The sequence below is a fragment of the Mobula birostris genome, chromosome 9 (assembly GCF_030028105.1).
Source record: "Mobula birostris isolate sMobBir1 chromosome 9, sMobBir1.hap1, whole genome shotgun sequence".
In the NCBI taxonomy this organism is placed as follows: Eukaryota; Metazoa; Chordata; class Chondrichthyes; order Myliobatiformes; family Myliobatidae; genus Mobula; species Mobula birostris.
Window position 1 is genome coordinate 87,441,890 of NC_092378.1, and position 24,288 is coordinate 87,466,177.

A 24,288-nucleotide genomic window follows, 5' to 3' on the forward strand; every position below is an offset into this window, starting at 1 on the left:
GAAATGTCTGTTTTAAATGGGGTAACCTGATGAATGTTGCGGAACTGTATAGTAGGTAACATGATCACACCAGACAGTTAATGGTTAATGGGAAGCCTGGGTGGGAGCATTTTCTCCACTCCCTAGCCCAGATGCACTGAGGTTATTATGTCAGTTATTTGGAGGTTCAATGTACAGTGGAAATGGAAGCTGATATCGACTGTGCCTTTCTGCCACACTGACAGCTCATCAAAGGAGAGTTTAGTAATTATCCAGTTGATTACATTGATTTTCATTCTCCTCTGACCAGCAGCTTATTTCTTTATTTTTTGTTCATTGTAAGGCGAGACTGAGACACACCCTGGACGACGGGAGCACGCTGAAGCCCTCCTACTTGCATGCCGCTATCTTCCACCGAGCTTCTTGTCTGCACCAGGCCAGCGAGTCGGTATGCTGGCTGAGGCCGCCCACACACTGGAAAAGATTGGCGACAAAAGGACTCTTCATGACTGCCAGCAACTGATCATGAAACTGGGCAGCGGCACCACAGTCACCACAACTTAATGTGGCGCTACTTCTAAGCAAGGCCCCACCTCTTCCCTGAAAGCACTGTGACTCTGGTGTATGTGGCCCTCAAGAAGCAGCACTGCCCTTCTAATTTCATATTAAAATAATGATTTGGTAAAATAAAAATCATATTTTCATAGGTTAATGTACATAAAAAAATATTTATAATTTTTTAAGGTCGAAAGTCGGGAGGCAGCAAATTCACTTTTGTAGAATTAAAAGCACTTGTCTGTTTTGAAGCTTAGCTTCTCCTATAATGCTGCACAGTGACAAAGCCATTCCGGGCTGTATTCTGTGCAATATACAGTACTTTTATATAATTAAAATAACCCACATGAAAGAATACAATGTAGTTCTTTTTCCGCACTAGGTTGTTTGTACCTGTACATTTGTTTTTTTCCAGAAGAGTCAGATTTCTTTCCTTCATGCTACAAACCCAGCAGGCAAGGAAAAATATTCTCTCAAAGCATCCAGTCTCTCCAAACTATCGAACTATGAATTTGACTGTACTGAGGGGAATTCTAAATAATTGTAGCTGAACAAGGTTTTAACCTGAGATTCATCAGTAATGCCAGAAATGCAAAGGGAAGATGGTTACAACCTCAGTAGTAAGTATACTGCTTTGGATACTGTAAGACCATAAGATATAGGAGCAGAATTTGGCCCATTGAGTCTGCTCCACCATTTCATCATGGCTGAACCAATTTTCTTCTCAACCCCAATCGCCTGCCTTCTCCCCGTATCCCTTCATGTCATGACCTGTCAACAATCTCTCAACCTCTGCCTTAAGTATACATAAAGGCTTGGCCTCCACAGCTGCCTATGGCAAAGAATTCCACAGATTTACCACTCTCTAGCTAAAGAAATTCCTCCTCATCTCCATTCTATATGGACACCCTTCTATTCCAAGGCTGTGTCCTCTGTTCTTGGGCTCTTCCACCGCAGGAAACATCCAGTCTATCAAGGCCTTTCACCATTTGATAAGTTTCTTCTAAATTCTAATGAATACAGGCCCAGAGGCATCAGATGCTCTTCATGTGACAAGCCATTCAATCCTGGAATCAAGTTCGTGAATCTCCTTTGAATCCTGTCCAGTTTCAGCACAACATTTCTAATACAACAAGCCCAAACCTGCTCAATACACAGTAAGTGAGCCCTTATCAGTGCTTTATAAACATACAGCATTACATCCTTGCTTTTATATTCTAGTCCTCGCAAAATGAATGTTAACAATGCGTTTGCCTTCCTCAGCACAGACTCAACCTGCACATTAACCTTTGGGGAATCCTGCACAAGGACTCCCAAGTCCCTTTCCACCTCAGTTTTTTTTTTATATTTTCTCTCCATTTTATTAGTCAACTCTTACATTTCTTCTACCAAAGTGCATGACTATACACTTCCCAACACTGTATTCCATCTGCCATTTCTTAGCCCATACTAATCTTCCGTAGTCTACTTCCTCAAAACTACCTGCCCCTCTAGCTTCATATCGTCTGCAAACTTTGCAACAAAGCTATCAGTCCTGTCATCCAAATCATTGACATGTAATGTAAAAAGAATCAGTCCCATCACAGACCCCTGAGGATCACCAGCAACCAGTCAGAAAAGGTTCCCTTGAATCCCATTCCACCTCCTGCCAATCAGCCACTGCTATAGCCATGCTAGAATCTTTCCTGTAATACCATGGGCTCGTAACTTGCTAAGCAGCCTCGTGTGGCATCTTGTCAAAGGCTTTCTGAAAATGCATGTACACAACATCCAATGATTCTCCCTTGTCTATCCTGCTTGTTATTTCTTCAAAAAATTCCAACAGATTTGTGAGGCAAGAATTTCCCTTGAGAATGCCATGCTGAATATGGCCCATTTTATCACATACCTCCAAGTATCTTGAGACCTTATCCTTGGGTGGATAAATCCTGGACCTGATGGAATACACCCTCGGGTTCTGAAGGAAGTAGCTGGAGAAATTACGGAGGCACTAACAATTATCTTTCAAGAATTGATTGATTCTGGCGTTGTACCAGATGACTGGAAAATTGCAAATGTTACTCCATTATTTCAGAAGGGTGGGAGGCAGCAGAATGGAAACTCTAGACCTGTTAGCCTGACATCAGTGGTTGGGAAGTTGTTGGAATCGATTGTTAGGGATGAGATTATGGAATACCTGATGGCACATGACAAGATAGGCCAAAGCCAGTGTGGTTTCCTGAAAAGAAAATCCTGCCTGACTGACCTACTGCAATTTTTTGAGGAAATTACAACCAGGGTAGACAAAAGAGATGCAGTAGATGTGGTGTACTTGGATTTTCAGAAGGCCTTTGACAAGGTGCCGCACAGGAGACTGATTGGCAAGAGCCCATGGAATTACAGGGGAGTTACTAGCATGTGTGGAGCATTGGCTGATCAGCAGAAAACAGTAGAGTGGAAATAAAGGGGTCCTAATCTGGCTGCGGTACCAGTGGAGTTCCACAGGGGTGGGTGTTGGGACTGCCGCTTTTTATGATGTAGATTTGTGGCTAAATTTGCTGATGTTACAAAGGTAGGTGAAGGAGCAGGTAGTGTTGAGGAAACAGAGAGACTTACATAGTTTAGGGGAATGGGCAAAGTGGCGGCAAATGAAATACAAAGTTGGAAAGTGTTTGCTCATGTATTTTAGTGGAAGAAATAAATGAGCAGACTATTATTTAGATGGGGAGAGAATTCAAAATGCAGAGATACAAAAGGATTTGAGAGTCCTTGTGCAGGATACTCTAAAGGTTAACCTCCAGGTTGAGTCAGTTGTGAAGAAGGCGAATGCAATGTCGGCATTCATTTCTAGAGGTATAGAATATAAGAGCAGGGATGTGATGTTGAAGATCTGTAAGGCACTGGTGAGACCACACTTGGAGAATGTTTGCAGTTTTGGGCTCCTTATTTTAGAACGTATATACTGACATTGGAGAGGTTTCAAAGAAGATTCAGGAGAATGATTCCAGGAATGAAAGGGTTACCGTATAAGGAACGTCTGGCTGTATTCCCTGGAGTTCAAGAGAATGAGGGGAGTTATCATAGAAACATTTCAAATGTTAAAGGGCCTGAACAGATTAGATAAGGCAAAGTCATTTCCCATGGTAGGGGAGTCTAGGACAAGAGGGCACAACTTCAGGATTGAAGAACATCCATTTAGAACAGAGATGCGGAGAAATTACTTTAGTTAGAGGGTGGTAAATCTGTGTGATTTGTTGCCATAAATGGCTGTGGAGGCCAAGTCATTGGGTGCATTTAAGGCAGAGATAGATAGGTTCTTGATTAGCCAGGGCATCAAAGGGTATGGGGAGAAGGCAGGGGAGTGGGGATGACTGGAAGAATTGGATCAGGCCATGACTGAATGGCAGAGCAGACTCAAGAGGCCAAATGACCTACTTCTGCTCCTATATCTTACGGTCTTAATAATTGTCTCCAACAGCTTCCCAACCATGGAGGTCAGACTAACCAGCCTATAGATTCTTTTCTTCCCTGGCAGCCAGGAGGTAACATACCATCTGGTAATCTCATTCTCGCCTACAGAACCTCCTGTTTGTTCCCCTACTAATGAATCGCTTATCGTCAGAGCATGCCTCTTCCCTTCTGAGTCAGAGGCAAATTCAGTACCAGAGACCTGAACGCTGTGTTATTCCTCTGTTTGGTCATTCCACCCACCCACCGACGGTATCCAAACTGATATACCTGTTGTTCAGGGGTACTCTGCACTGACTCCTTAACCCCTTTCCCCTTCCTGACTGTCACCCAGTTTCCTGAGTCCTGCTCCTTGAGTATAACTACCTCTCTATATGTCCTATCTGTAACCCTTTCAGCCTCCCGAATGATCTGGAGCTCATCCAGTTCCAGCATAACACAATTTGTTACTTGCAGTTGTAGTCATCAGGGTCACTGGAGGTCTCCTTGCCTTCTCACATCCCACAAGAGGAATATTTCACTATCCTGCCTGGCATCCCTACTGTCCTAGCTGAGCAGATATAAAGAAGAAAAGCAAATGACTTGAGCTTTTCTTTCTTTTGCTTTCTCTGAGTGAAGCCTCGAAGAGCTAAAGCCTTAGGATCACCACTCTGACTCAGACAACAGCTGCTGCACTTGCCCCTGCCTTAATTTAATTTGTTCTTACTAATCAATTCCAAACGCTGATAGGTCACTGGTCAAACTGCCATGACTTGCTCCTGCCTTTTATCCTCAGATAGTGGACCTGCTTGAACTCCCCTCCTCTCCAAACTTCCAGTGTCCAGATTGGCCACAGGTCGAAGCTGTAGCGAGGGATATGGGCTGGGAGAGCCATAGTGACCAGTTCTCTGCCACTGAGTCTGGTGCTGTGGCCCAGAAGAGGTGAAGTGGACTGCAGTGGTGATAGGAGATTCCATAGTCAGAGGAACAGAGAGGAGATTCTGTGGGCACAATAGAGACATGCAGATGGTACATTGCCTCTCTGGTGCCAGGGTCGGGGATGTCACAGATCAGGTCCATGGCATTCTAAAGGGGGAGGGGGAGCAACCAGAAATTTGGGTACACAGTTGGCACCAATGATATAGGTAAGAAAAGGTGAGGAGGTCCTGAAGAGAGGTTTCAGGGAGCTAGGTAGAAAGCTAAAAAACAGGACTTCCAGGACTGTCTATGCCACGCACCAGTGAGGACAAGAATAGGAGCATGTGGCAGATGAATGTATTGCTGAGGAAATGGTACAGGGCAGGGGATCCATAGTCTCTAGATCATTGTGATCTCTTCTGGGGAAGATATGACCTGTACAAAAGAAACAGGTTACACCTGAATCCAAGGGGGACCAATATCCTTGCTATAGCTGTGCAGGAAGGTTTACATTAATTTGGCATGGGGATGGGAACTGGAGTGGCGGGTTGGTGGCGTAGTGGCATCAGCGCTGGACTTCGGAGCAAAGGCTCCCAAGTTCAAGTCCAGCCGGCTCTCTTGCACGCTTTCCATCTGTGCTGGGTTGAGTGTCAAGCTAGCAACTCGGTCTCGTAAAAATAAGAAAGCCTGCTAAAAAAACGCCATCATGACGGCATCCGATGACTCCACTCGGAGTTAAGGGCTTTATTCCAGTGGGAACTGGAGTGGTAGTGTTGAGGTTGAGGTAGTTGGTTTACAAACAGAGGTAGTGTGTAGTGAGACTGCTGGCAAGTAGAGGCTGGTGAAATTGCAGTCAACATGATGAGCTGCAATGTAAAAGGCGGACAAAACCAAGGAGGGTGAATACAGGACTGAAGGTGCAATATTTGAATGCCTGCAGTGTTCGGAATGAGGTAGATGAACTTGTAGCATAATTACAAATTGGCATGAACGACAATCTGGACATCACTGAATCGTGGCTGAAAGAAGATTATGCTGGGAGCATATATCCAAGGATATATATTGCATTGAAAGGACAGGCAAGAAGACAGAGAGAGTGGCATAGCTCACTTGGTAAAAAAAAATGAAATCAAATTAGAAAGAGATGACATAGGATCAGAAGGTGTTGAATCATTGTGGGTAGATCGAAGGAACTGGAAGAGTAAGAAGACCCTGATGGGAGATGTATACAGACCCCCAAACAGTAGTAAAGATGTGGTCTACAAATTACAACGGGAGATAGAAAATGCATGTCAAAAGGGCAATCTTACAATAGTCATAGGGATTTCAATATGCACGTAGATTGAGAAAATCAAGTTGGTGCTGGATCAAAGGGGGAATTCCTAGAATGTCTATGAGATGGTGTTTTAGAGCAGTAATCACTCAACGTAATGGTTGAGCCCACTAGGGGATCAGCTATTCTGGATTGTGTGTTGTGTATGAACTGGAATTAATTAGAAAGCTTAAGGTAAAGGAACCCTAAGGTGCCAGTGTTCCTAATATGATAGAATTCACCCTCCAATTGAAGAGAAGCTAAAGTCAGATGTATCAGTATTACATTGGAGTAAAGGGAATTATGGAGGCATGAGAAAGTAGCTGGCCAGAACTGATTGGGAAAGAACACTGGATGGCAGAGCAGCAATGACTAGAATTTCTGAGAGCAACTCAGAAGGTGCAGGATACTTACATACCAAAGAGGAAGAAGTATTCTAGAGGCAGGATGACACAAATGTGGCTGACAAGTCAAAGCCAACATAAAAGCCAGAGAGGGAGCATAGAATAGAGCAAAATTTAGTGGGAAGTTAGAGGATTTGGAAGCTTTCAAAACCAACAGAAGGCAACTAAAAAAAGTCATTAAGAAGGTAAAGATGGAATACAAAGTTAAGCTAGCCAGTAATGTTAAAGAGGATACTAAACATTTCTTCAGATATATAAAGTGTAAAAGAGAGGTGGGAGTAGATATTGGACCACTGGGAAATGACGCTGAAGAGGCAGTAATGGGGGACAAGGAAATGGCAGATGAACTGAATAAGTATTTTGCATCAGTCTTCACTGTGGAAGACACTCGCAGTATGCTGGAATTTGAGAGTGACAGGTTGCAGAAGTGTCAAGTAGCTATTACTAGGGAGAATATGCTTGGAAAACTGAATGGTCTGAAGGTACACAAGTCATCTGGACTAGATGGTTTACCCCCAGCATTCTGAAAGAGGTGGCTGAAGAGATTGTAGAGGTATTAGTAATGATCTTTCAAGAATCAATTGATTCTGGAATGATTCCAGAGGAATGAAAAATTGCAAATGTCACTCCATTCTTCAGGAAGGAAGAGAGGCAGAAAAAAGGAAATTATAGGCCAGTTAGTCTGATCTCAGTGGTTAGGAAGATGTTGGAGTCAATTGTTAAGAACAGTAGAACATTGGAAAGTTTTGGACAGAACATGCCATTTAGCCCAACAAAGCTTGCCAAATTCCTATTCACTTCGTGTATTGAAAGGAAGTGGTTTTAGGTTACTTGGAGGCACAGGATAAAATAGGCCATAGTCAGCATGGTTTCCTTAAGGGAAAATTTTGCCTGACGAATCTGTTGGAATTCTTTGAAGAAATAACAAGCACGATAGCTAAAGGACAGTCAGTTGATGTTATGTACAAACCCCATTTCCAGATAAGTTGGGATATTTTCCAAAATGCAATAAAAACAAAAATCTGTGATATGTTAATTCACGTGAACCTTTATTTAACTGACAAAAGTACAAAGGTTTTCAGTAGTTTTACTGACCAACTTAATTGTGTTTTGTAATCATACACAAATTTAGAATTTGATGGCTGCAACACACTCAACAAAAGTTGGGACAGAGGCATGTTTACCATTGTGTTACATCACCTTTCCTTTTAATAACACTTTTTAATCATTTTGGAACTGAGGATACTAATTGTAGTAGATTTGCAATTGGAAATTTTGTCCATTCTTGCTTGATATAAGACTTCAGCTGCTCAACAGTCCGTGGTCTCCATTGTCTGATTCATGATGCGCCATACATTTTCAATAGGAGATAGATCTGGACTGGCAGCAGGCCAGTCAAGCACACGCACTCTGTGTCTACAAAGCCACGCTGTTGTAACTTGTGCAGAATGTGGCCTGGCATTGTCCTGCTGAAATAAGCATGGACGTCCCGGGAAGAGACGTCGCCTTGATGGTAACATATGACTCTCTAGAATCCTAATATACGCCTCAGAGTCAACGGTACCTTCACATACATGCAACTCACCCATGCCATGGGCACTGATGCACCCCCATACCATCACAGATGCTGGCTTTTGCACCTTTCGCTGATAACAATCTGGATGGTCATTTTCATCTTTGGCACAGAGAACTCGATGCCCATTTTTTCCAAAAACTAGCTGAAATGTGGACTCATCTGACCACAGCACACTGTTCCACACAGTCTTTCAGTCCATCTGAGATGAGCTCGGGCCCAGAGAACTCGCCGGCGTTTCTGCATAGAGTTGATGTATGGCTTCCTCCTTGCATAATACAATTTCAAGTTACATTTCTGGATGCAGCGACGGACTGTGTTGAGTGACAATGGTTTTCCGAAGTAGATGTTGAAGGACCTAAATTCTCTGCAATCTTGTGTTGAGAAATGTTCCTTTTGAACTAACAATTCTCTCACGAATTTTGACACAAAGGGGTGAGCCACGACCCATCCTTGCTTGCAAAGACTGAGCCTTTGATGGACGCTACTTTTATACCCAGTCATGATACCTCACCTGCTATCAATTAGCCTGCTTAATGTGGAGTCTTCCAAACCGGTGTTACTTGAATATTCTGTGCACTTTTCAATCTTATTTTAACTCTGTCCCAACTTTTGTTGAGTGTGTTGCAGCCATCAAATTCTAAATTTGTGCATATTTACAAAATACAAATAAGTTGGTCAGTAAAACTATTGAAAATCTTTTCTTTGTACTTCTGTCAGTTAAATAAAGATTCATGTGAATTAACATATCACAGATTTTTATTTTTATTGCATTTTGGAAAATATCCCAACTTTAATGGAAATGGAGTTTGTACTTGGATTTTCAGAGGGCCTTTGACAAGGTGCTACACATGAGGCTGCTTAACAAGTTAAAAGCCCCTGGTATTACAGGAAAGATACTAACATGGATAGAGCGTTGGCTGATTGGCAAGAGGCAAAGAGTGAGGATAAAGGAAGCCTTTTCTAGTTGACTGCTGGTGATTAGTGGTGTTTCTTTATAAAGCACTGGTGAGGGCTCACTTGGGAGTATTGTGAGTAGTTTTAAGCCATTTATCTAATAAAGGATGTGCTGACATTGAGAGGGTTCAAAGGAAGTTACCTCCTGTCCCATGATCCTCTCATATCCCCTTTGCCAATCACCTGTCCAGCTCTTGGCTCCATCCCTCCCCCTCCTGTCTTCTCCTATCATTTTGGATCTCCCCCTCCCACTCCCACTTTCAAATCTGTTACTAGCTCTTCTTTCAGTTAGTCCTGACAAAGGGTCTCGACCTGAAACGTCGACTGTACCTCTTCCTAGAGATGCTGCCTGGCCTGCTGCGTTCACCAGCAACTTTGATGTGTGTTGTGTTAACAAAAGTGATTCCAGGATTGAAAGGCTTGTCGTAAAGGATGTTCATTTTTGTTAAACTAAGCTCATGTTGAATAAACTGTTTTCTCCCCCTATTTGCACACTAATATTGGCAATAACTATTCACCAGAAAATAAGTGTGGTACCAGATATTTCTGCTCCATTCTGCCAGCCATATTGCACCAATTTTGTTTCCCACTTCACCCTTGATACAGCTCCATTTGCACAGCAGTTGTCTAGTTCTTTGAGCCTGGCATGAAGTGGTGCCAGTTTAACAACTAGGATTACATAGCCCAGCCCAATTCCATCCTCAAATTCATCTAACAGCTCTTGTCACTAGACACCAGTATAATATGGAATATAAAAACAATGTGAGTGGATTTTGAAAGCAGGAACTCATATCTGGATAAGCATTTGAAATGCCAAAGCGTAAAAAGCTATGGAACAAATGGGATGAGTATAATGGGCACCTAATGGTTTCATGGAAATAATGGGTATTTGTGATTCTATATCTAACAGGAGCAAACTACTGAGCCCTGATATCATACTTCTGGTAAGATGGTATGTTCATATGCAGCAACTCCACGGAGCCAACTAAAGGTGCTGTTGTCTTTAAAAGTATTTTTAATGATCGAAGACCTTGCTGGACATTAAGGACTTAGAAGTTCTGCAGGTCTATCCCATCAGCTAGACGGTGCAAACCGTACTGCTGCTGCTACAAGAGGCTGTAATCTAACAGTGAGCGATTGCCTTAGTTGCTTTCCTTGTGATCGCAAGACCCTGCTGGACATCGGTAATGTGGAATGCCACAAGTCCAGTTTACTGGCAAATGGGGAGGTGGCGGGGTAGCTGCATAGCCTTGGTTGCAGCAAGGACTAGGCCTCGAGCTACAGTGTCCGGGCTGGCGGCATTGGGGCTGTGCTCCAGAAGACAAGCTGTATTGTGTTCAGCTGCAGACTGTTGCAACATTTATAGGCCTAGGGAGCTGGACTACATGTTTTTGTGAGATCTAATTGTAGTGTGTTTTACACTTTAGCCCTGGATTAACACTGTTTCATTTGGTTGTAGTCATGAGTATTCACGTTTTGTTGAATGATAATTGAATTTGAACTTGACTGCATCAACAATTCAACCAAATCACAGCCAACATTTATTTGCCTATACCTCCTAATTGCTTATTTAAAAGAATCTATTGTTTCAGATATGAGTGGCCCCCAGCAAGTGCAGCCCTTTGAGGGGGGAAATTCTAGACATTACAAACCAATAAATAATGTTTTTTGTTCTGTATCACTTTTTAATCCAGCAGTTCCACCAAGTTCAGGATACTGGTAATTACAAGGACCCATTCAATGGGCTAGATTGCTTCCTGCAGCTTTTTATTCCTAAAAATTGTCATTGCATTACATGTACAATACATTACACATTGAAAGAAAGCTAAGAGTTGTGGATCAGTTCCCAGTGGGTATCAAACCACCCAGACATATCTGGCACCATTAATTTTCAATAATTATTTTCACACTTGGATACATGAATAATTTCAGAAAGAATAATTCCTTCTGGTTCCAAAGTTGACATATTGGGAATGTCTCCATAACAATGCCAGTTGGCCTCCTTTACCTTTTTTAAAAACAAACTTTTAAAAAATTAACTTTAAAAGTCAATAAACAAACACTGCCACGTGTGATAAAGGGAATACTTGCACTTTGTGAGTCAGACAGTTAATCTCCCATAGTGCTTCCTTTGGAAGAGCCATGGGTATCATCACCCTTTTACTGTATAAAATAACCAGTGAGCTCAACCACTTAAAAAAAAGCAAGGCAATCAGCAGTCGTTGTTTCAAAATGTATATCATTACCAACTCTAACAAATTAGACTATGCTCATTCACAAAGCTTTTTTTTAAATCATTTAATAGCAGACTGCAGGTTAGTACGGTTCTGCATCCCCTTCACATTCCCTTGCAAGATTCCCTGGATCCCACTTCAAAAGATTATCTGCACAGCAACATTAAGACAACTGATGACTTTAAGTTTCTTGAATTTGGTGATGATACAGGCACCTTGCTGTTCAATTAAACTAGAAACCTTTTACTTATCTACCCATTGTCCTTCCTTTCCCAACCCCCCCCTCCCCAACCCCACTGGAGAAAGATACAGCAAGGATTCAATGGTCGAGAGCGTCAATCTATTGGTATCTTCTTGGCATTGTGGGATAGTTGATGTTGCTTTACAATGTTTGATCTTTCAATCCTTTTAACTGCACTGTTCGACAATACATTCATTCACTGCAGTCTGGTTTAACACATATGGGATAACATCACTTGGCACAGTGGAGTCTTCCTGCTGTTATAGTATTTTAGACAATATGCTCTAAAAAAAGAAAACACAAAATTAGTTACTAATGACATACAGTAATACAAGAGCATATGATGGGCTATACATGAACAAGCATTGTATCTTACAAATACACTACATAATTTGCTAGTTAAAGATTGACCATGGTTTCGTATTCCAGTAATACATGAAATAATGGAAGTATTGCCCCTATTGCTTTATTGGAAGATTTTCTGCATCTGAGCCAATATTTAATTCTGAACAGAACTTTTTATTTGATCATTGGTTACCATATATGATTCCTCGCTTCGCAGAAATTAGCAAGTATATTTCCCTCCGTTGGTATTGTTACATGGTATTGTTACATACATCAGTGGAGCTTGAACAGCATCTCCTGAGATTCACAGGAGGAAGGAGTCAGTATGTGATTACCAGCAATCAATAGGTGTGAGACTATCAGCCACAAATTGTATTCACGTCCACATATTTGGTTCTGATGTTTGTCTTACCACATCAGGCACTGCACTGGATCATTGGGAGGAAGGGAGAAACAATTTTATATTTAAAAGAGGTTACATATGGTAATTCTATATTAATTCTAATGCTGTTACAGTTTCTCCCTTGCAGTCTGGTTCAATATAGTCACCCTATGTTTTTGGCAGGCTTCAGATATTGTGGTTTATTAGGAAATTGGTGAAGGCCAATGAAAAAAAGTTAGGTTTAAGTGGAGCGTCCATTGTGTGAATTGGTTAGTGTTAAGGGTGGGGACTTTGAAGCGTTGGTGAGCAGAGGAAGAGGGAGTTTTGGATCAGCTTTTGTTTGTGTGGGCCAGTGGAGGAGTCTAAGATCTGAGGCTTTAGTTTGAGAGACTTTGGTAAAGGAGCATGGATGGGTAGCAGGCAAGAACAGGCAGTGTTTTTTTTCATTATATAATATTAGCTTTATATAACTAAAAAGATACCAAATTACAACAAATTAAATGAAGTGGGGATGCAGGATGAGGTGATGTGCTGTAGCTGCATAAATGGGAGCTGGCGGACCCCATTGTGGTTCCTGGTGACCACATCTGCAGGAAACATTGGCTGCTCGAGGAACTCAAGGTCAAAGCTGATGATCTGGAATCTGAGCTTCAAACACTGCGGCACATCAGGAAGGGGGAGAGTTCCCTGGATTCTCTGTTTCAGGCAGCAGTTACTACTCCAAGTTTGGTCTGCGGTCAGGGATAAGTGGATGTGACTGTGAGTGAAGCAGGGAGGGGGATCGAGGAGGCAGTGCTGGAGCAGCCTGAGCACTTGAGCTTGCCCAGTAGGTCTGAGATTGTTGCTCCCTGAAAGAATGAGAGTAGATCTGTAGGAAGGACGAGCAACTGAACCATAGTTCAAGGAGCCATTCAAGAGGGGAGGAGAGAAGAGAGAGAAGTATACTTGTAATTGGAGATACTGTAGCCAGGTGAATTGATAATCCAATGTCACAAGGATCGAGAGTCCCAAAGGTTGTTTTGTCCAACTGGTACCAGGTTCGGGACATCTCATCTGATCTGCAGAGGAAATTGGAGTGGGAGGAGAAAAATCTATTTGTTGTGGTCTATGTGGGTACCAAGGACATAGGAAGAACAAGAAAAGAAGCTCTTCTGAAGAAAGTTGAGCAGTGAGGGAATAAATTAAAATGCAGAACCAAAAAGGAAATAATCCCTGGATTGTTACCAAAGCCATGTCCAAATAGGCACCGGATGAATGAGATCAGAGAGCTAAATGTGTGGCTCAAAGACCAGTGTAGGTTTGAATTCGTGGGACTTTGGCACCAATATTGCAGAAGGAGATCTGTTCCCACGGGACAGGCTCCACAGGACCATTTTGGGACCAGGGACCTGGTGAATTGCACATCTGGGACTTGAAATGAAACAATAGAGTAGTGGATTGACCAGTTTGAAAAAGTAAGCATTAAGTAAAAAGATTAGGAGAATGCAGGGGATTTTATGGAAGTCTCAGGAATTAAAAAAAGACAAAGATTAGAGATGGATAAGAATTTTTCTTCCAATAACAAAGAGACAATTTTTAAAAGGGTAATGAATATAGCGTAGAAAGTGTTATGTTTGCATGCAGCATCAAAATAAGTTAGATGATCTTGTAGTGCAATTAGATATTGGCAGATATGACATTGTGGGCATCACTGAGTTGTGGCTGAAAGAAGATCACGGTTGAGAGGTTAACACCAAAGATACATATTGTATCAAAAGTACAGGCAAATAAGCAGAAGGGATGGGTGGCTTTGTTGGTGAAAAGAATGAAATCAAATACTTATAAGTGGCATAAGATCAGGAGATGTAGAACAATTGTAGGTAGAATTAAGAATACTGCAAGGGTAAAAATAACCTGAAGGGATTTATATACAGGCCTCAGAACAGTAGCCAGGATGTGGAGTACAAATTACAAGGGAGCGATAGATAAGGCACATAAAAAGGTCATGGGGAATTTCAATATGAAGGTAGATTGGGAAAATCAGGTTGGATCCCAAGAGAAGAGATTTGCAGAATGCTTTCGAGATGTCTTTTCAAAGCATCTTACGGTTCAACCCACTACAGAAAGGTAATTCTGGATTGGATGTTGTGTAATGAACAAGGTTTGATTAAGGAGCTCAAGGTAAAGGACCTTTATGAACTAATCATCATAGTATGATAGAATTCACCCTGCAGCTTGAGAGGGAGAAGATAAAATCAGATGTATATGTAATACAATGGAGTAGAGGGAACTATAGAGGCATGAGAGTGGAACTGGCCAAAGTTGACTGGAAGGGAACACTAGCATGGATGAAGCAGGGCAGCAATGGCTAGAGTTTCTGGAAGTAATTCAGAAGGCGCAGAATTGGTTCATCCCAGAGAAGCAGCATTCTAGCAGAAGAGTGAGGTAACTATGGCTGACAAAGGAAGTCAAAGACAGCATAAATCAAAAGAGAGGGTATACAATATAGCAAAGCTCATTGGCAAGCTAGATGACTGAGATGCTTTAAAAACCCAAAAGACAACTAAAAAAAAATAAGAGCAAGGATGAAATATGAAGGTAAGCTAACCAATAATATAGAATCATTTTCAGATATATAAAGAGTAAAAGAGAGACAAGAATAGATAACACACCACTAAAAAATGATGCTGAGGAGGTAGCACTGGGGAACAAAGAAAGGTGGATGAACTCAATAAGTATTTTGCGTCAATTTTCACTTTGGAAGACACCAGCAGCATGCCTGAAATTTGAGAACATCAGGGGACAGAAGTAAGTGTAGCTGCTATTATTAAAGAAAAAGAGCTTGGGAAGCTGACTACAGTTTAGGGAAGTGTATAATCATGCACTTTGGTAGACGGAATAAAGATGTATACTCTTTTCTAAACAGGGAGTAAACTCAGAAATCAAAGCTGCAAAGGGCCTTGAGTGTTGCAGTTCAGGAATCCCCAACGCTACTACTAAGGAGAAGGTGCTTGCGAAGCTGAAAGATCTGAAGATAGATATGCCACATGGAGTAGATGGACTACATCCCAAGGTTCTGAAAGAGTTAGCCAAAGAATTGTGGAGGCATTAGTAGTCATCTTTCAAGAATCACTAGATTTGGGAATGGTTCCATTGGACCGTAAGATATCGTTGGAGAACTAGGCCATTTGGCCCATCAAGCCCGCTCCACCATTTCATCATGGCTGATCCAGTCTGCTTCTCAGCCTGATGTCCTGCTTTCTCCCCGTATCCCTTCATTCGCTGACTAACCCAGAATCTATCAACCTCTGCCTTAAATACACCTCCACAGCCACCTGTGGCAACGAATTCCAGAGATTAACCACTCTCTGGCTAAATAAATTCCTCCTCATCTCCTTCTAAAGGATACCCCTCTATTCTGAGGCTGTGTCCTCCAGCCTTAAGACTCCCCCAGCATAGTAAACATTCTCTCCACATCCACTCTATCAAGGCCTTTCACCATTTGATAAGTTTCAATGAGGTCACCCTTCATTCTTCTGAATTCCAGTAAGAGCTCCTCACGTGACAAGCCTTTCAATCCCAGAATCATTTTTGTGAACCTCCTTTGAACCGGCTTCAATGTCAGTGCATCCTTTCTTAGAAAAGGGGCCCAAAGCTGATCACAATACTCCAAGCAAGGCTTCACCAGTGCTTTATAAAGCCTCAACATTACATCCTTGCTTCTATATCTTAGTTCTCACGAAATGAATGCTAACATCACATTTGCTTTCCTCACCACTGACCCAGCCTGTAAATGAATTTTTAGGGAATTCTGCACAAGAACTCCCAAGATCCTTTGCACCTCAGATTTTTGAATTCTCTCCATTTAGAAAATAATCTTCACTTTTATTCCTTCTAACAAAGTGCATGACTATACACTTCCCAACACTGTATTCACACTGCCATTTCTCCACCCATTCTCCTAATCTAAGACTTTCTATAGCCTCTCTACTTCCTCAAAACTACATGTCCCTCCACCTAACTTCAGATCATCCACAAAGCCATCAATTCCATCATCCAAATCACTGACATATATAATGTAAAATGAAGGTGTCCCACACAGACCCCTGTGGAACACCACTAGTCACCGGCAGCCAGCAAGTAAAGGCTCCATTTAGACCCACTCTTTGCCTTCTGCTGATCAGGCAATGTTTAATCCATGCTAGAATCTTTCCTGTAATAAATACCATGGGCTCTTAATTTGTTAAGTAGCCTCATGTGTGGCACCTTGTCAAAGGCCTTCTGAAAATCCAAGTACGTAACATCAGCCAATTGATTGTCCTTTGTCTACCCTACTTGTTATTTTTTCCAAATAATTCTAACAGATTTATTATGCGAGCTTTTTCCTTGAGGAAACCATGCTGACTATGGCCTATTTTATCATGTGCCTCCCAGTAATCAACTCCAGCATCCTCCCAACCACTGAGGTCAGACTAACTGGCCTATAAGTTCCTTTCTCCTGCTTCTCTCCCTTCTTGAAGAATGGAGTGACATTTGCAATTTTTCATTCCTCTGGAATCATGCCAAAAAATTAATTGATTCTTGAAAGATCATTACTAATACCCCCATAATCTGTTCAGCTACCTCTTACTGAACCTTGGGGTGTAATGGCAACTTCACACACTTCTGCCCCGACACTCTTGAAATTCCAGCATACTGCTAGTGTCTTCCACAGTGAAGACTGATGCAAAATACTTACTCAGTTCATTTGCCATTTCCTTGTCCTCCATTACCACCTCTTCAGTGTCATTTTCCAGTGGTTCAATATCTACTCTCATCTCTCTTTTACACTTTATGTGTCTGAAGAAACTTCTGGTATCCTCTTTAATATTATTGGCTAGCTTAACTTTGTATTCCATCTTTTCCTTCATGACTTTTTTTAGCTGCCTTCTGTTGGTTTTGAAAGGCTTCCCAATCCTCTAACTTCCCACTAACTTTTGCTCTATTATATGCTCCCTCTCTGGCTTTTATGTTGGCTTTGACTTGTCAGGCACATTCGTGTCATCCTGCCTTTAGAATACTTTTTCCTCTTTCGTATGTAAGTATCCTGCACCTTCTGAGTTGCTCTCAGAAATTCTAGTCATTGCTGCTCTGCCATAATCCCTGCCAATGTTCTTTCCCAGTCAATTCTGGCCAGCTCCTTTCTCATATATCTGTATTTCCCTTTACTCCAATGTAGTACTGATACATCTGACTTTAGCTTCTCCTCAAATTGGAGGGTGACTTCTTCCATATTATGATCACTTATCCCTTAGGGTTGCTTTACCTTAGGTTCTCTAATAAATTCCAGTTCAGTGCACAACACCCAAAACAGAATAGCTGATCCCCAGTGGGCTCAACCAGGAGCTGCTCTAAAAAGCCATCTCAAAGGCATTCTAGAAATTCACCAACCTGATTTTCCCAATCTACCAGCATATTGAAGTCTCCTATGATGATTGTAACATTGACCTTTTGACATGCACCTTCAATTTCCCATTGTAATTTGTAGACCACATCCTTACTGTTTTTGGGGTGTCTGTGTACAACTCCCATCGGGGTCTTTTTATCCTTGCAGTTCTACCCACAACGATTCAACACCTTCTGACTCGATGTCACCTCTTTCTAATGATTTGATTTCATTTTTTTTTAAACCAACAGAGCCACGCCACTCCCTCTGCCCACCTGCCTGTCCTTTCGATACAGTGTGTATCCTTGGACTTCCAGCTTCCAGCAATGATCTTCTTTCAGTCCGACTCAGTGATGCCCACATCATACATACCAATCTGCAATAGTGCTACAAGTTCATCTACCTCATTCCTTGTGCTGTGCATAATCAAATATAACACTTTCGGTCCTGTATTCACCCTTTTACATTGCAACTTATCCTGGAGGAATTCCAGAGGAATTGAAAATTGCAAATTTCACCCCACTCTTTAAGGAATGGAGGCAAAAGGCAGGAAATTACAGGCCAGTTAGCCTGACTTCAGTGGTTGTCAAGATATTTGAGTTCATTGTTCAGGATAAGGTTTCGGGATACTTGGACGCTGAAGTCAGCATGGTTTCCTAAAGGGGAAATCTCGTCTGATAAACCTTTTTGAATTTTTTGAGGAATTAACAGGCAGAATAGACCAGGGGGAGCCAGCTGGATTTTCAGAAGGCCTTTGACAAGGTGCCTCAGATGAGGCTGCTAAACAGCGCAAGTGTGAAGAGACAGAGTAGCATAGGTCAAAGACTGGCTGACTGGCAAGAAGCAGAGTGAGAATAAAGGTAAGCTTTTGTAGTTGGCTGCTGGTGACTAGTGGTGGTACATAGGGGTCAGTGTAGGTACTTCTTAATTTCAAGTTATATGTTAATGATCTGGATGACAGAATTGTGGCCTTTGAGGCAAAGTTTGCAGACAATACAAAAATTGGTGGAGGGGTAGGTAGCATTGAGGAGGGAGGGAGTCTACAGAAGGACTTGTACAGATTAGGGGAATGAGCAAAGAAATGGCAGATGGAATACAGTGTCGGGAAGTTTTCATTTTGGTAGAAAGAATAAAGGTGTAGGTCATTTTCTAAATGGGAAGCAAATTCAAAATTCGGAGGTACACAGGGACTTGGGGGTCCTAGTCAGCATTTGCTAAAGATTAGCTTGCAGGTTGTTGACAGGAAGGAAGGCAAATGCAATGTTAGGACTAGAACATGAAAGCAATGCTGAGGCTTTGGTCGAACTGCACTTGGGAGTATTGAGAGTAGTTCTGGGTCCCTTGTCTAAGGAGGAAGTTGCTAACATTGGAGAGGGTCCAGAGAAAGTTCATGAGAATTATCCCAGGAATGAAAGGGTTAACTAATGTGGAGCATTTGATGGCTCTGGGCCTGTACTCAGTGGAGCTTAAAAAATGAAGGGTCATCTCACTAAAGCCTATTGAATACTGAAAGGTCTACATAGAGTGGACGTGGAGAGGATGTGTGTAGTAGTGGGGGAGCCTAGATTAGGGGGCACAAGCTCAGAAGACAAGGCTGTCCCTTTAGAACAGATATGAAGAGGAATTTCTTCAGTGGTGAATCTGTGGAATGAAGTGACACAGCCAGCTGTGGAGTCCAAGTCACTGGGTATAATTAGATCGGAGGTTGATAGGTTCCTGATCAGTAATGGTGTGAAATGTTATGAGAAGACAGGAGAATGGAATTCAGAGGGTTAATAGATTAGTCATGCTTGAATGGTAGATCAGACTTGATGGGCTGAATGGCTGGATTCTATTCCTATGTCTTATAGTCTTATATTGTAATCTTTACTCTGGAGAGATAGCTGAAAGGAAACGAGGCTCTTTTGAAAACAAGATTTCCCATATACCTTTCTTTCTTACCTTATGCTTCGAGCACTTCATTGAAAAATTCTCCTCAGTTAATTGGCATCCTGCAGGGAGTCGGGATGTATGAAAACACAGGAGAGCAGCAATTAGCACAGGTCTATTAGAGTTTATGAAGAGACAACATAAGGAAATATTTTGGGGGTACAGTGCAAACTGTGTTTCGGTTAGTATTAACTGTGTCACAGTCAGAAGGTGTGGATTCAAACCACACTCCAGGGACCTGTGCAATGCCTTAGCCTGAACTCCAATACAGTACAGCGAGGGTGCAATTCAAAAGCATCACCTTTCCATGATACGTTAAACCCATTACAGGGAACTGAAAAATACATGTAACATTTTTTTTTTCCAGAAAGCAGCAGGAGTTCTCTGGTTCTCCAAATAATATTTACCCCTCAACAAATGTGACTAAAGTAGTCATTATTACAGTGCTATTGGTGAAAGCTTTTGGAGAACAATCAATTCTTGCCTTTGCTACATTACAAATGACTTCAAAAAGTACTTAATTTTAAAATAATTTAATACATTCTCAGATTGTGAAAGTTGTCATGCAAGTGTAAGATTTTTTCTGTAATTTTCTAGCATTATCAGGCCCACTAAACATTCATTTCTTCCAACATTGTACTTCCTGAAGTCACAGGAAAAACACAAATATTTATAGCTAATGACACATGGAATGCGTATTGAGGTTAGCTAAAAGCAACTTTATCTAAATCTGTACTTGAACTAGAAAGTAGGCAGGTGCAATCTCTGAATAGATACAATTAAATCTCATTTCTTTTATATTTAGTGATAATTTAAAATGGAACTTAATATCAAAAGAGATGCTATTTCTCAAAGATCACACAATTCATTCAGACTGCCTTTCCAGTGCGAACACTTCAAAACCTCCCTGTTCCCCCTGCTCACAATAAAATGTTATATTTTCTCTTTAACTATTAGATACCTAATTCTTTATAGAAAATTATTATTGAACCTCCTTCCACCATCCTTTTAGACAAATGCATTCCAGATCAATAATTGTCTGCATACAAATATTCCCATCCCCTTCATGACTCTTGTGATAGTTATCTTTAAAGTAATGTTCTCTGGTTACCAGTTCTCCTGCCAATGAAAGCTGTTTCTCATAAATCATCAAAATCCGTTCATAATCTTAAATATCTCTCGATGGAAAAGCACACTATCAGTTAGTTGCTGCTTTCCTTACCTGATTCAATGGCACAGATATAATGATATTTCTGATTGCATCCCTTGGAATAGCAGCCAAGAGTGGCACCCGTCTGCTCACACATAGAGCATCTCTGCAGTGGGAGAAAAAGAAGATAAATAAATACTGGGCCAAAGCAGGAATCATTTCTAGGATTATCTCCAATTAATCATTGCATCGAACAAATAGAATAAAACATAGAAACATAGAAAACCTACAGCACAATACGGCCCTTCGGCCCACAAAACTGTGCTGAACATATCCTTACCTTAGAAATTACCTAGGATTACCCATAGCCCTCTATTTTTCTGAGCTTCATATACTTGCCCAGGAGTCTCTTAAAAGAGCCTATTGTATCCACCTCCACCACCGTCGCCAGCAGCCCATTTCACGCACTCACCACTCTCTGCATAAAAAACTTACCCCTGATATCTCCTCTGTACCTACTTCCAAGCACCTTAAAACTGTGCCCTCTCGTGCTAGCCATTTCAGTCCTGGGAAAAAGCCTCTGACTAGCCACATGATCAATGCCTCTCGTCACCTTGTACACCTCTATCAGGTCACCTCTCATCCTCTGTCGCTCCAAGGAAAAAAGGCTGAGTTCACTCAACCTATTTTCATAAGGCATGCTCCCCAATCCAGGCAACATCCTTGCAAATCTCCTCTGCACCTTTTCTATGGTTTCCACATCCTTCCTGTAGTGAGGTGACTAGAGTCCTATATAGCTGCAACATTACCTCTCAGCTCCTAAAATCAATCCTACAATGATGAAGGCCAACGCTCCGTATGCTTTCTTAACCACAGAGTCAACCTGCAGAGCAGCTTTGAGTGTCCTATGGACTCAGACCCCAAGATCCCTCTGATCCTCCACACTGCCAAGAGTCTTACCACTAATACTATACTCTGCCATCATATTTGACCTACCAAAATTAACCACCTCGCACTTATCTGGGTTAAACTCCACCTGCCACTTCTCAACCCAGTTTTGCATCCTATCGATGTCCTGCTATAACCTCTGACAGCCCTCCACACTATCCACAACACCCCCAACCTTTACGTCATCAGCAAATTTACTAACCCATTCCTCCACTTCCTTATCCAGGTTATTTATAAAAATCACGAAGAGTAGGGGTCCCAGAACAGATCCCTGAGGCACACCACTGGTCACCGACCTCCACGCAGAATATGACCCATCTACAACCACTCTTTGTCTTCTGTGGGCAAGCCAGTTCTGGATCCACAAGCAATGTCCCTTTGGATCCCATGCCTCCTTACTTTCTCAATAAGCCTGGCATGGGGTACCTTATCAAATGCCTTGCTGAAATCCATATACACTACATCTACTGCTCTACCTTCATCAATGTGTTTAGTCACATCCTCAAAAAATTCAATCAGGCTCGTAAGGCATGACTTGCCTTTGACAAAGCCGTGCTGACTATTCCTAATCATATTATACCTCTCCAAATGTTCATAAATCCTGCCTCTCAGGATCTTCTCCATCAACTTACCAACCACTGAAATAAGACTCACTGGCCTATAATTTCCTGGGCTATCTCTATTCCTTTTCTTGAATAATGGAACAACATCTGCAACCCTTCAATCCTCCAGAACCTCTCCCGTCCTCATTGATGATGCAAAGATTACCGCCAGAGGCTCAGCAATCTCCTCCCTCACATCCCACAGTAGCCTGGGGTACATCTCATCTGGTCCCAGTGACTTATCCAACTTGATGCTTTCCAAAAGCTCCAGCACATCCTCTTTAATATCTACATGCTCAAGCTTTTCAGTCTGCTGCAAGTCGTCCCTACAATCGCCAAGATCCATTTCCGTAGTGAATACTGAAGCAAAGTACTCATTAAGTACCTCTGCTATCTCCTCCAGTTTCATACACACTTTTCCACTGTCACACTTGATTGGTCCTATTCCCTCAAGCCTTATCCTCTTGCTCTTCACATACTTGTAGACTGCCTTGGGGTTTTCCCTAATCCTGACCGCAAAGGCCTTCTCATGGCCCCTTCTGGCTCTCCTAATTTCATTCTTAAGCTCCTTCCTGTTAGCCTTACAACCTATTAGATTCCTATCATTACCTTGTTTTTTGAATCTTTCGTAAGCTCTTCATTTCTAGTGGGGTACTGGAAGGCTCAGTGCTGGGACCCCAGTTGTTTACAATATATATTAATGACTTGGATGAGGGAATTAAATGCAGCATCTCCAAGTTTGCAGATGACATGAAGCTGGGCGGCAGTGTTAGCTGTGAGGAGGATGCTAAGAGGATGCAGGGTGACTTGGATAGGTTAGGTGAGTGGGCAACTTCATGGCAGATGCAATTTAATGTGGATAAATGTGAAGTTATCCACTTTGGTGGCAAAAACAGGAAAACAGGTTATTATCTGAATGGTGGCCTATTAGGAAAAGGGGAGGTGCAATGAGACCTGGGTGTCATTATATACCAGTCATTGAAAGTGGGCATGCAGGTACAGCAGGGGGTGAAAAAGGTGAATGGTATGCTGGCATTTATAGCAAGAGGATTCGAGTACAGGAGCAGGGAGGTACTACTGCAGTTGTACAAGGCCTTGGTGATACCACACCTGGAGTATTGTGTGCAGTTTTGGTCCCCTAATCTGAGGAAAGACATCCTTGCCATCGAGGGAGTACAAAGAAGGTTCACCAGATTGATTCCTGGGATGGCAGGACTTTCATATGAAGAAAGGCTGGATGAACTAGGTTTATACTCGTTGGAATTTAGAAGATTGGGGGGGATCTGATTGAAACATATAAAATCCTAAAGGGATTGGACAGGCTAGATGCAGGAAGATTGTTCCCGATGTTGGGGAAGTCCAGAACGAGGGGTCACAGTTTGAGGATAAAGGAGAAGCCTTTTAGGACCGAGATGAGGAAAAACTTCTTCACACAGAGAGTGGTGAATCTATGGAATTCTCTGCCACAGGAAACAGTTGAGGCCAGTTCATTGGCTATATTTAAGAGGGAGTTAGATATGGCCCTTGTGGCTAAAGGGATCAGAGGTATGGAGGGAAGGCTGGTACAGGGTTCTGAGTTGGATGATCAGCCATGATCATACCGAATGGCGGTGCAGGCTCGAAGGGCCGAATGGCCTACTCCTGCACCTATTTTCTATGTTTCTATGTTTCTTCTTGACTATATTTACAATAGCCTTTGTACACCATGGCTCCTGTACCCCACCATCCTTTCTCTGCCTCACTGGAATGAACCTATGCAGAACTCCACGCAAATATCTTCCATACATTTCCCTGAGAACATCTGTTCCTAATTTATGCTTCCAAGTTCCTGCCTGATAGCTTCATATTTCCCCTTACTTCAATTAAACACTTTCCTAACTTGTCTGTTCCTATCCCTCTCCAATTCTATGGTAAAGGAGATAGAATTGT

The 24,288-nt window shown here is 42.0% G+C and overlaps 2 protein-coding genes across 8 annotated transcripts in view; one reads left to right on the forward strand and one right to left on the reverse strand.

Annotated features, from left to right (window-relative positions):
- srebf1 (sterol regulatory element binding transcription factor 1) overlaps positions 1–1,024 on the forward strand; it is a 65,675-nt gene extending 64,651 nt beyond the window's left edge. For 2 of the 4 annotated variants that reach the window (XM_072268374.1, XM_072268372.1), the window contains exon 19: positions 323–1,016. In XM_072268374.1, coding sequence (XP_072124475.1) covers positions 323–543 — 221 coding nt within the window. In that variant the 3' untranslated portion in view covers positions 544–1,016. Of the gene's footprint in view, positions 1–322 lie in introns of all 4 variants that reach the window. The other 2 variants (XM_072268371.1, XM_072268370.1) reach the window with 2 other exon arrangements.
- A 10,646-nt stretch (positions 1,025–11,670) lies between these two features.
- Positions 11,671–24,288, reverse strand: part of rai1 (retinoic acid induced 1) — an 88,952-nt gene continuing 76,334 nt past the window's right edge. For all 4 annotated transcript variants that reach the window (XM_072268378.1, XM_072268376.1, XM_072268379.1 and 1 more), the window contains 3 exons: positions 20,882–20,975; positions 19,672–19,721; positions 11,671–11,883 (listed from right to left, as the gene is read on the reverse strand). In XM_072268378.1, coding sequence (XP_072124479.1) covers positions 11,860–11,883; positions 19,672–19,721; positions 20,882–20,975 — 168 coding nt within the window. In that variant the 3' untranslated portion in view covers positions 11,671–11,859. The remainder of the gene's footprint in view (positions 11,884–19,671; positions 19,722–20,881; positions 20,976–24,288) is intronic.